General features: G+C 35.3%; 1 protein-coding gene across 1 annotated transcript in view; it reads left to right on the top strand.

Moving 5' to 3' along the window:
• TAF4B (TATA-box binding protein associated factor 4b) overlaps positions 1 to 12,728 on the top strand; it is a 125,850-nt gene that overhangs the window by 38,489 nt on the left and 74,633 nt on the right. Inside the window, exons 8-9 of the mRNA XM_038543622.1 lie at positions 626 to 761; positions 1,735 to 1,837. Of these exons, the coding sequence (XP_038399550.1) occupies positions 626 to 761; positions 1,735 to 1,837 (239 nt within the window). The remainder of the gene's footprint in view (positions 1 to 625; positions 762 to 1,734; positions 1,838 to 12,728) is intronic.

The raw sequence follows: 12,728 nt of genomic DNA, 5'->3' as shown, positions 1-12,728 counted from the left end.
CTTTATCCCCAAGCCTTGCCCTCTGGATTTCTTGAACTGTTCTCTTAGAGAATGCCCTAGTATTGTTATTTTCCAGAGACTTGTAAAAAGGGGTCCATTAAAAGTCTTTATTTTTTAGAGATACATTTTAAAATAGTTAGGGATAAAAGATACACCTGGGATTAAAAAACAAATAATTGAGGGTGATGATGAGAAAATGAATGGGTAGGAATATGGATAAAACAGGATTGATAAAGGATTAATCATTGTTGAAGCTGGGTAATAATGGAATAGGTGGTTTCGTTTTATTCTTCCTTCCACTTTTGTATATGTTTGAGATTTTCCATAAGTTAAAAAATGAAAATAGGATCCAAAAGGAGATTTAAATTGGGCAGTATATGATGCAAATTTGAATGCTGCTCTAAAAATAAAATATATTGTATGAAACAGTCATGCTTTTCACTTTTGAACAAGATAATTTATACATATATAAATTTTAAGTAGATCTTCTTGTTATGCTAACATAAAGGTATATTTAAAGTTAGGTGAGCACAGTCATTTGTTCTACTGTTATAGCTGAAAGCTTGTTCTTTCTCCTAAAGCAAGTTTAGTTGAATGAGTGTATTAATAGTTCTCATTGTTTCAGGTAGTCCAGCAGCCTTCAGGAGGTGTTGCAAAACAAGTGACCACACTTTCCCATTCCTCAGCATTGACCATTCAGAAATCTGGACAGAAGAAGATGCCAGTGAGCACTGCAATACCTACCAGTCAGTTTCCTCCAGGTAGACCCTGGCCCATCCCTGCCCCATCACAGCGGGTTTGGAACATGATGGGGTTGTGTATTCTCTATTGTTAGGTTAAGTCTTTTAAATAGGACCTAGGATGGAACACTGAAAAATAACTGTTTAGTACATTTTTTATACATACATAGCTACTTTTTAGGGATATGTGTTGTTTTAGAATAAAGAGGCAGCTACTCATGGCATTTTTGTAATTAGATAAAAGAACCAATGAGTAAATAAAAAGCACTTTTTAACTTATAAAAATTGCTATAAAATTGCTATAAACTTATAGCAAAAAACTATAAACTTATTGCTATAAACTTATAAAAATTGCTATAAAATTGCTATAAAAAATTGCTACTTACAAAAATAAAAATTGCTATAACTTTATTTCTTTTTAAAATGTATTTCTTTTCCTAAGTTTGGAATTTATTCTTACACATAAAATTTAGAGATTTCATGTATTTTTTAAATCTACAAATATAGGGGTGTCTGGGTGGCTTAGTCAATTGTGTCTGCCTTTGGCTTAGGTCATGATCCCAGGGTCCTGGGATCTAGCCCTGCATCAGGCTTCCCTGCTCAGCAGTGAGCCTGCTTCTCCCTCTGTCCTTCCTTCTACTAGTACTTTCTCTCCCTCTCTCTTGAATAAATAAATCTTCAAAAAATATATACAAATATAAATGATATATTAACATTTATCACCTGTCACTTTTTCTACATATTTTTATAATGCTGGTAATTCTGTAGACCATTTGAAGACTATATAAAAAAATGGAGAGGTCTTGATTTTATAAGATGATTTCTTATGTAGGGAATAAGTTTATTGTCATTTTAACATTTTAACAGAGGTCTAGAACAGCTTGAAATTTTTTTCTGATTATTCTGTGTATATTAAAAGCTATTCTACATTTTCCTAATATGGCATGGATTTTTTTTTTTTAATTCATTTTTCTTTCTTCTTTTGTTTGTATAGCTTCCATTCTAAAGCAAATTACCCTGCCAGGAAATAAAATTCTATCACTCCAAGCATCTCCTATTCAGAAAAATAAAATAAAAGAGAATGGAACATCCTTCAGGTAAGGAAAATAGTTAAAATTTGGTCTGGTGTAAGGAAGTAGTACTTTTTAAAAAGATGGCAGAATAATACTTATAAATATATCGATGCCTTTTTAAAAAGCTGACAGTACTTTATTGAGTATAATTTATAAATAAGTGTATAAATCCTAAGTGTATAGTTCAATGAATCCTGATAAGCATACATCCTTGCATGTAATCAAGATGCTGAACATATATCCTTCCCCTTCCTGTTCCTTTCAAATTAACTACTTCTAACACCTGCCTCCAGGAGTTGCTATTATGTCCATCACCATAGATCATTTTTGTCCATTCTTGAACTTCACATAAATGAAAAATCACATTAACCTTTTTTGCATGTTTTTTCACTGCATATTTTTGAGATTCATCCGTATCATTTTGAATATTGGATTATTTTTTTGTATTGGTGAGAAGTATTCTTTGTATAAATGTAAATCTCTTCTTTCTTTTTCCTGTTGATGAACATTGGGTCATTTCTGGTTTTTGACAATAGTATGTAAAGCTGGTATAAATATTTATATACAGATTTTTATGTGAACATAGGTTTTCATTTCTGTGTAGTAAATATCTAGGAATATGATTGCTGGGTTACTAGGTAAGTGTGTGGTTAACTATTTAAGAAGTTCCCAAACTGTTTACCAAAGGAACCATTTCGCATTTCTACCAGTAATAAGAGTTCATTTGCTCTTCAACTTTGTCAGCTCTTGGTAATGTCAGTTATTTTGATTTTTACTATTCATTAGAATAGTAAAATATATTGTCATTATTATTGTGGTTTTAATTTGCATTTCCCTAATGACTAAAGATGTTGAGCCTATGTTCTTGTATTTATTTGGTATCCATATACTTTTGATGAAACATGTGTTCAAATTCTTTGTCCAGTTTTTCTTACTGAGTTATTTGTTTTCTTATGGTTTGAGTTCTTAGTATTCTTTATGTATCCAAAATCTAAGTCTTTGCCATGTAAGTGATTTGGAAATATTTCCATTGTGATGTGTTCTATCATCCTCTCACCAGTGTCTTTCGCAGAGCAAACATTTCATTTTGCAGAAGTTCAGTTCATTGATTTTCCTTGTAAATTATGGTTTTCATGTTTTATCTAAGAAATATTTGTGCAATTCTAGCTTACAAAGATTATCTTCTAAAAAAACAAAGATTATCTTCTATGCTTTGTTCTAGAAGTATTGCAGTATTAGGTTTGTCCTTCTTGTATTAATATTCTTTAATCTCTGCCTATTACCTATATAAGAATGTGGGTATTCTACTTTCTTCTTCCTCAACCTTCTCCAGTTTTAGTTGCATTCTTTGTCATAATATAAAAACATTTGTGCATTAGTCTTTATTCCTCATCTCCACCTGCATTTTAGTTGTAGGGCCTACTTTTATATTAAAATGATCATCTTTGGTCCTTTCTCTAAACTTTTCTTAGTTATCTCTTGGTTGGATGAAGTTCATCTACTCAAGGGAGTCTCATTTAGTGTAGAATTCCCTAAATTCTTATATGTTGAAAACTGTTTTGGGGCACCTGGGAGCTCAGTTGGTTAAACGTCTGCCTTGGGCTCAGTCATGATCCCAGGGTCCTTCATCAGGCTCCCAGCTCAGTGAGGAGTTTGCTTCTCCCTCTACCCCTAAATTCTTATATGTCTAAATTCCCTAAATCCTTACATATTAAAAACTGTTTCAGGGTGCCTGGGAGGCTCAGTTGGGTAAGTGTTTGCTTTTGTCTCAGGTCATGATCCTGGGGTCCTGCATCGGGCTCCCTACTCAGTGAGGAGTCTGCTTCTCCCTCTACTCCTCCCCACTGCTTTTACGCCCCTCCTCTCTCTTTTTCTCGCTAATGTTCTCACACTCTCTCTCCTCTCTTAAATAAATAAAATCCTTAAAAAAATAAACAAACTATTTCAGTGTCCTCTATACTTGAAGGACAGCTGGCTGGATGTGAAATTAACATTTTGTATTCCAATTTTAAAAATATTTCTCCACTATTGCCTTGATATTTATATTGTTTCTATTTATTTGATCTTTTCATCTGAACACCTTGAGAATTTATTTCTTTATCTTTGAAATCTAGTACTTTTATATTAGGATATGCTGTGAAACATTGACCATTCTGACTTCCACTTTTCCTAGATTCCCAGTTGGCCCTTTTAATATGTAGATGCTGGTCTCTTGAAATGTCTGAGGTTTTCTTGGGTTATAGTTTGAAATACTCGTTCTAGTCCATTGTTTTAGTTTTACTATTCAGGGAATGCGATAGTATGAATTTTATTCTTTCTACTTCCCTTACTTTCCATTATTTTGCCTCTTTTCTTTATTTCTTTATCTCCTTTACATTCCCTTGATTGTTTTTAGACCTTTCTGCAACATGTCTTAATAGGATTTTGGTTGCATCTATTGGCCTATGAAAAACCCCTTTGATTCTCTTATCTGCAGCACTGTATAATCCTCTCCCCATTTTTGCTTCCTACCCCCCACATTTAAGTGTGCCAGGTTTAATTGAATGTAGCTCATTCTGTGATCTACTAGGACATATCTTTAGTATTTTCTGATTTGGGATGTACTTAGTCTTCCTACTCATAAAATATTTCATCCTTAATGCCTAGCACTGCCACCAGTTCTCTGGCCTCTTTACAGCAGTATTTCTTAGTCTCTTTTGCCATAGGCCTTGAATCACATGAGGTGGGGGCAAGTTGGGGGGGAAGGCAGGGAGTGAATAGATGGGGAACTGATTGCTGAAAGACAAAAGAGCCTTCTCTGGGATTTTTTTTTTTTTTAATTTATACTTATTTTGAAGTTTGGGTATTCTTTGTCTTTGAGTTGTGCTGAGGTTGTGGTTTTCCTTGTTCTGTATTGTTTTGGGAGGAAATGTTAGAGGATGGACATCTAGGCAGTCATCGTCTTCCAATGCACTGTGTTTAGTCTGTGTCAATCAGGATACATAGACTATTTTCAACACCCCAAAAGCTTCCTGATGCTCCTTCCCAGCCAGTCTCCTTATTACACCCCACCTAGCCATTGACCAGCTTCCTGTCATTATAGTTGAGATTTGTCTTTTTTATTTTTAAAAAAGATTTATTTATTTGAGAGAGAGAGAGAGAGGGAGAAGGAGAGTGAGCTTGAAGGAAGGGACAGAGGGAAAGAATCTCAAGCAGGCTTCCCCCTGAGTAGGGAGCCCAACTCAGGGCTTAATCCTGAGTGTTTACAATGAGCAGAAACCAAGAGTCAGATGCTTAACTGACTGAGCCATCCAGGTGCCCCTAGATTTGTCTCATTTTTGTTGTTGTTTTTAAGATTGATTGATTGATTGATTGATTGATTGATTGATGAGAGAGAGAGAGACAGAGAGAGACAGACAGACCACATATGGGATGGTGGACAAATGGGAGAGGGAGAGGCAGACTCACCAATGAGCAGAGAGCTCCATGCTGGGCTTGATTCCAGAACCCAGGATCATGACCTGAGCTGAAGGCAGACGCTTAACCAGCTGAGCCACCCAGGTGCCCCAGATTTGTCTTTTTCAAATGGTTGTTTTTAAAAGTTGTATGTTGATTTTGTAAATATTAATCAAGTTACTCTGCCATTACCAGAAACCATAACCTCCATTTCTTTTTTAATAGATTATTGTTATCATGTGGAAGTATCTTTTTTTGAGGAAGTTGAGGGGTAGAGAGAGATAATATTAAGCAGGCTCCACACCTAGCACAGAGTTGAGGTAAGGCAGGGCTCTATCTCACAACCCTAAGATCATGACCTGAGCCAAAATACAGCTTCAAGAGTAGATGCTTAACTGACTGAGCTGATGGAAATATCTTTACTTCTGTGTTCTTAAACAATTAATCATAGTTATTTTTTTTTAAGATTATTTATTTATTTATTCAGAGAGAGAGAGAGAGAGAGGCAGAGACACAGGCAGAGAGAGAAGCAGGCTCCATGCAGGGAGCCCGACGTGGGACTCGATCCCGGGTCTCCAGGCGACGCTAAACTGCTGTGCCACCGGGGCTGCCCTAATCATAGTTATTTTAAAGTCCATGCCTAATATTCTGAATATCCATGTTAACTATAAGTCTGTTTCTTTTCCCTGGCTTTTTTGTCCTGTTGTTTCTTGTTGTACACTTAGTAAATTTTTTTTTGAGTCAATGTCAGATATGTATAAAAAATATTTATAGGAGTTTTGGATTAGTTACCTCCAGAAAGAGAATTTACCCAGTTTTCTGGTTGGCAATAGAGAAGCAGATTGCCTCAATCTAGTCAGTAATTGAGCTGGTTCAAAGTTAGGTGGTAATCTTTCCAAGATTCTGTGTCCCTTTGGTTCTCCAGGCTTCGGGATGTAATCCTGCAGGAGTTTCAACTAAGAGGGTGCTTTCCTTTGCTGTATTCTGAACCCCAATTTTTATTTTCCGAGTGCTTAAAACTCACCGTGCTTTTGTTGTTGTAAACTGTTTTAATTCTTTTTTCCTCTCAATTAAAAAAATTGTTGGAGAATACACATATCATAAAATTTACCGTCTTAATCTTTTTTTTTTTTTAATTTAAGATTTTATCTATTTATTCATAAGAGAGACAGAGAGGGGAGAAGAAACACAGGCAGGGGGAGAAGCAGGCTCCCCACAGGGAGCCCCAATGCAGGACTTGATCCTGGGACTCTGGGATCATGCCCTGAGCCCAAGGCAGATGCTCAATCACTGACTCACCCATGTGTCCCCTATCTTAACCATTTTTAAGTGGTATTAATTGCATTCATGTTGTTATGCAACCATCATTACCATCTATCTCCAGAACTCATTTCATTTTATAAAATGAAATTCTATACCTACTAAACAATTAATCTTCATTCTTCCCTTATCCCCTAGCTCCTGGCAACCAACATTGTACTCTTATGTCTTTGTGATCTTGATTACAGCAGTCTCACATAAATGGAATAACACAGTATTTGTCTTTTTGTTACTGGCTTATTTCACTTAGAATAATGTCCTCTGAGTTCATCTATGTTATGGCATAAGTCAGAATTTCCTTCCTTTTTGAGACTGAATTATATTCTGTTGTATATCCACTCATTGTCAATGGGCACTTGAGTGTCTTCCACATTTTAGCTATTGTGAATAATGTTGCTGTGAACATGGGCATAGAAATATCTTCAGTATGTTTTCAGTTCTTTTGGTTATATATCCAGAAGTGGAGTTATGGGATAATATGCTATTTTTAATGTTTTGAGGATCTGCCATGCTTTGTTTTCCAGAATGGAAAATGGTAGAATACCATTTCATATGCCCATGAGCAGTGCACAAGAGTACACATTTCTCCACATTCTTGTCAACACTTGTTATTATCTGGTTTTGTTTTGTTTTCTTTGATAATGGTCTTCCTAATGGATATAAAGTGGTATTTCTTTGTGGTTTTGATTTGCATTTCCCTGATGATTAGTGATGTTGAGCATCTTTTCATGTGCTTATTGGCTATTTGAATATCTTTATAATTTTCTATTCAAGTACTTTGCCCATTTTTTAATCAATTTTTTTGTTATTGAGTTTTATATTCTGTATATTTCTCCTTTATTGGATGTATGATTTGCAAATATTTTCCTCTGTGGATTGCCTTTTTACTCTGAAGTTAATGTCTTCTGAAGCACAAAATTGAAAAATTTTTATGAGATCCAGTTTGTTTAATATTTTTTTGTTGTGTATGCCTTTGGCGTCATATCCAACAAATTATTGCCAAATCCAGTTTTGTAAGCTTTTGTCCTGTTTTCTTCTAAGAGTTTTATAGTTTTAGGCCCTATATTTTTTTTTTATCATTTTTGGCTATTGATCCTTTTTCAGTTAATTTTTTGTATAAGGAGTTAGGTAAAGGTCCAAAGTCATCCATTTGAATGTGGATATCCAGTTTTTTTTAGCAGAGTAGTATTGCTGAAAATACTGTCTCTCCCCACTGAAAGGTCTTGGCACTCATGTCAAAAATCATTTGACCATATATATTAGGGCTTATTTATGTCTTTTTTGTTCTGTTTCATTTGGCTGTATGTCTGTCTTTATGTTAGTACCACACCATATTGTTGATTACTGTAGCATTGTAGTAAATTTTGGTATCAGGAAGTAGGTATTACATCATTGTTCCTTTTTAAGATTGTTTGGCTATTCAGGTTTCCTTGAGATTCCATGTAAAATTTACATTGGTCTTTTCTGTTTCTGCAAAAAAAGGTCACTGGGTTTTTGATAGAGATTACATCTATAGATTGCTCTGAGTAACATTGACATCTTAGTAATATTAAGCCTTCCAATCCATGAATATGGGGTGTGTTTCTATTCATTTATATCTTCTTTAAATTCTTTCAACAACATTTTGTAATTTTCATTGTGCAAGTCTTTTGGCTTCTGGGTTAAGTTTAAGTTTATTACTAAGTATTTTTTTCTCGTTTATGCTATTGTAAATGTAATTTCTTATTTCCTTCACAGATTGTCCATATATGCCTTGGGCTCAGGGTATATATATGTAAATGCAAGTACATATATGTATGTTAATGTATAAAAGTGTAGCTGATTTCTTTGTATGTTGGCTTTGTATCCTGCTACTTTGTTAATGCATATATTAATTCTCACTTTTAGGGGTTTCTAACACATGGGATCATATCTATGAATAGGGATAATTTTACTTCTTCCTTTCCAATATGGACTCTTTAATTTCTTTTTCTTTTTTTTTTTAATTTTTATTTATTTATGATAGTCACAGAGAGAGAGAGAGAGGCAGAGACACAGGCAGAGGGAGAAGCAGGCTCCACGCACCGGGAGCCCAACGTGGGATTCGATCCCGGGTCTCCAGGATCGTGCCCTGGGCCAAAGGCAGGCGCTAAACCGCTGCGCCACCCAGGGATCCCTAATTTCTTTTTCTTGCATAACTTCTCTGGCTAGAACTTCTAGTACCATGTTGAATAGAAGAGGCCAAAGTGAGCATCTTTATCTTGTTCTTGATCTTAGAGGAAAAGTTTTCGTTCTTCCATCATTAAATATGGTGTTCACTGTGGGTTTTTCATATATTGTTTTATTATATTGATAGTTCCATCCTGGTGCTTTGAATGTTTTTATCTTGAAAAGGTGTTGAATTTTGTGAAATTATTTCTCAACATCACTCAAGATGATCAGTGGCTTTTTTTCCTTCTTTTTGTTAATCTGTATTAAATTGATCAGTTTTGTATGTTGAACCATCTTTGTACTCCAGGAATAAATCCCACTTAGTCTTGGTGTATGATCTTTTAATATGCTGTCAAATTCAATTTATTAGTACTTTGTTGAGAAATTTTGCATCATTGCTCATAAGGAATATTGGTCTATAGTTTTCTTTCTTTTTAAAAAATATTTTAGTATTTTTAAAAATATTTATCTGATAGAGACAGCATGGGTGGGTGAGGGGCAGAGGGAGAGGAAGAGACAGTTTTAAGCAGTGTCCATACTGAGTGCAGAGCCCAATGCAGGGCTTTATCTCAAGACCCTAAGATCATGACCCGAGCTGAAACCAAGAGTTGGATACTTGACCAGGTGCCGCTCTTTTTTTTTTTTTTTTTTTTTTTAAGGTAAGCTCCATGCCCAATGTAGAGCTTGAACTCAGCCGCAAGATCAAGAGTCATATGCTGTACCAACCGAATCAGAAAGGCCCCCTGATCTGTAGTTTACTTACAGTATTTTTGCCTGGTTTTGGTATTATGGTAATGCTGGCCTCATAGAATGAGTTAGGAGGTATCTTCTCCTCTTTAGTTTTTTGGAAAAGTTTTAAAAGATTTGATATTAGCTCTGCTCTAAATGTTTGGTATAATTCACAGCGAAACCATCAGGTCCAGAGCTGTTATTTGTTGGGAGATTTTTTTGGTTACTCATTCAGTCTCCTCAGTTAATTATTGATCTATTTAGATTTTCTTTGTGATTAAGTCTTGGTAGGTTTTGTGTTTCTAAGAGTTTGTCCATTTCATATAGGTTATTTGTTTGTTTGTTTTGCATATAATTTTCTTACTACTCTCTAATAATGATAAGTGTAAACTTTAGATCTTAGATTGTTTTTAGCTTTAGACTTTCCCTGGGCATGTCTGGTGACTTTCTAATTTCCTCCATATATGCAGTTGCCTTTGAATGTCCTAATCTTTCATATCTGGCTCCCAAAAGAGGAAAATGAGGGGATGGGGAAAAATGGGACGGACCCTCTTTAAATGCCTTGGAAGGCACCTTGGCTAGAGGGTGAGGGCCTTGTAACAGAGGGATGAGTTGCAGCAACTATGGCAACCCACCTCTTACTCTGTACTTCTGAGATCAGAAGCAAAAATCAGTGATCTGAGTACATATTCCTGATATTTGGAGGACAATTTCCCTGCATGCTCACGCACACACAAACACATACATCCTCCTTGCCACAAGCTGGGGCAGACTGCTCTAATGCATGTGCATAGCTGTCTGCCTCAGGGCTGGAGCCTGGGGGATGGGTAGCACTTGCCAAAACTAACAGCTGAAATTGACCAAAAACCTGCTTTATCTTTTAAGCCTTCCCCTGGAAGTTGGAAACCTTTAAAAGATTCAGAAGTTCCAAAATTGTTAACCAGACAGATTGCTGATGCTCTTCTACTGTCTCCCAGAATCCTTCTCAGAGTGCTCTTCATAAGCTTTTTGCTTGGCTTCCTTGACTTTTCTTTTGTAGAATTTCAATGTTCAATGCCTTGAATGAAAAATCATCTCACAATGTCCAATCTGCCTCTTTGTGCTGCAGTTCTTTTATAGGATCATGGCCCACACCCTGAACATTGGCAGCCTCAGAAGCCTTGAGCTGTAACTCTGTCTCTCCATCATCATGAGATTGCCTACTCTCTTGGCTTTCCTACTTAGTAGCTGCCTTCTCCATGGCTTCGTAGTGTCTTGTTCACATCCAGAATTTGCACATGCCAACATGGAGAAAATTAGGTTTCCATTGGTGAGGTTCTCTTTTCTTAGGACTGTGGCTCCATAATACCTGGTTTTCTCAGCACTGCTCTGCTTTCAAACAAACTTTAAAAAAATGTTCTGGCTTTGTTAGTTTTTCTTAATCAGAACAATTGTCTCTTATAAGTGATAGTCTATAACTAAGCAGAAGTTGTAATGTAATTCTTTATACTTTTGTGTATTGCCAGTATTTATTGGAATTAGTGTTTTCAGTACACTGGTATATTTTGATGAACAGAAGTTCTGGTGTTTTTTAAAAATAAAGTAGTTGTATTTAGCAATGTCTTATGTAAATTGCTTATGATATCTTTCTTGGTATTAAAAGATAATCTCCTTTATAGTGTTCTAAAAGCTTTGAAATTTTACTTTTTATATTTAAATCATGGTCCAACAGGGTTTAATTTTGGTTTTGTTTTTTCTTACAATGTAGGGTAGGGATCCTAATTCATCTTTCCCACATGTATAATCATTTGTTCCAGCAGCATTAGTGAAGACTCTGCCTTTCCCTCAGTCATCTGTAGCGTCTCCTACATCATATCTAGGGTCTTTTCTAGGCTAGTTTTTTGTTTATCTTTTCATCCCTATATTAACTTATTGGTTAATTTGTTTATTTCCAGAAGCACGCTTCTAAATTTACTATAGCTTCAGGAGTATTTTTAAATCTGTTAAGGCATCTCCTTTACCTACTTCTCCTCACTTCACTTTCATACCCTACCTTTCCACTCTTCTTGATTTTCTTGGCTATTTGTGGGATTTTGTTGTTCCATATAAATTTAAGTACTAGTTTAAATCCCACCAAAAATGACTATTGAAATTTGAATTAGCATTACATTGAGTCCATTGCCCTTAAGCTGATTTCTTTATAATTTTGGGTCTTTTATCTATAAATATGATTTATATCTTCATTTATGCATGCCTTCTTTAATATCTTTTAATAAAGTAATATAATTTTATCTATATAGGTTGTACACAATTTGCTATATTTATCTGTTGGGTTTATTCCTAGGTACCTTTTTATTGCTGTTATAAATATTTTTGATAATTGCCTTTGTTGTTTCTACTATATAGAAATGCACTTTGCTTTTTTTAAATCCTATGTCAATTGCCTTCTGATAATTTTTAGATTACTTTAGGTTATTTACATAGACAATGTATCAGGAGTGATAGAATTATGGGTTGACTTTTTTTTTTCTTTTGCTTTCAGCACTTTAAAAATGTCATTCCATGGTTTTCTGGTATCCGTGTATATGTTCACTTTGAAAAGTAAAACATATAAGGAAAAGTCACCCTGAGAGTTAAACTACAACAAAACAGCAGCACATTTGAAACCCCGGTGACTTCAAACATTGGGTGATCAATTTTATATTGAATATTTTATATTCAATATAAAAATGGTTAGAAATAAAATGTGGAATCACAGAAGGAGCAGGGAACAATTTTCTATTAAAAAATGAATACAATCATTTGAAAAAGGACATTTAGAAGTGAAAAATGTAGGGGCATATGGGTGACTCAATCAACTGAGCATCTGACTCTTGATTTTCACTCAGGTCATGATCTCAGAGTCCATGTTGTGTGTGGAGCCTGCTTAGCATTCTCTCTTTCTCTCTCTTCTCCGCTGCTCCCCTGCTTTGTGTGCATGTGCTCTCTTTCTCAAAAAGCGGGATCCCTGGGTGGCGCAGCGGTTTGGCACCTGCCTTTGGCCCAGGGCGTGATCCTGGAGACCCGAGATCGAATCCCACGTCGGGCTCCTGGTGCATGGAGCCTGCTTCTCCCTCTGCCTATGTCTCTGCCTCTCTCTCTCTCTGTGACTATCATAAATAAATAAAAATTTAAAAAAAAAAATAAATAAATTTAAAAAAGCAAAAAACAAAAAACAAAAACAAAACAAAACAAAAAAAAATATATATATATAATTTCTGAA

The sequence above is a fragment of the Canis lupus genome, chromosome 7 (assembly GCF_011100685.1).
Source record: "Canis lupus familiaris isolate Mischka breed German Shepherd chromosome 7, alternate assembly UU_Cfam_GSD_1.0, whole genome shotgun sequence".
NCBI classification, from domain to species: Eukaryota; Metazoa; Chordata; class Mammalia; order Carnivora; family Canidae; genus Canis; species Canis lupus.
The sequence above is the reverse complement of the archived record's forward strand: the minus strand, read 5'-3'. Positions and strand labels throughout refer to the sequence as shown.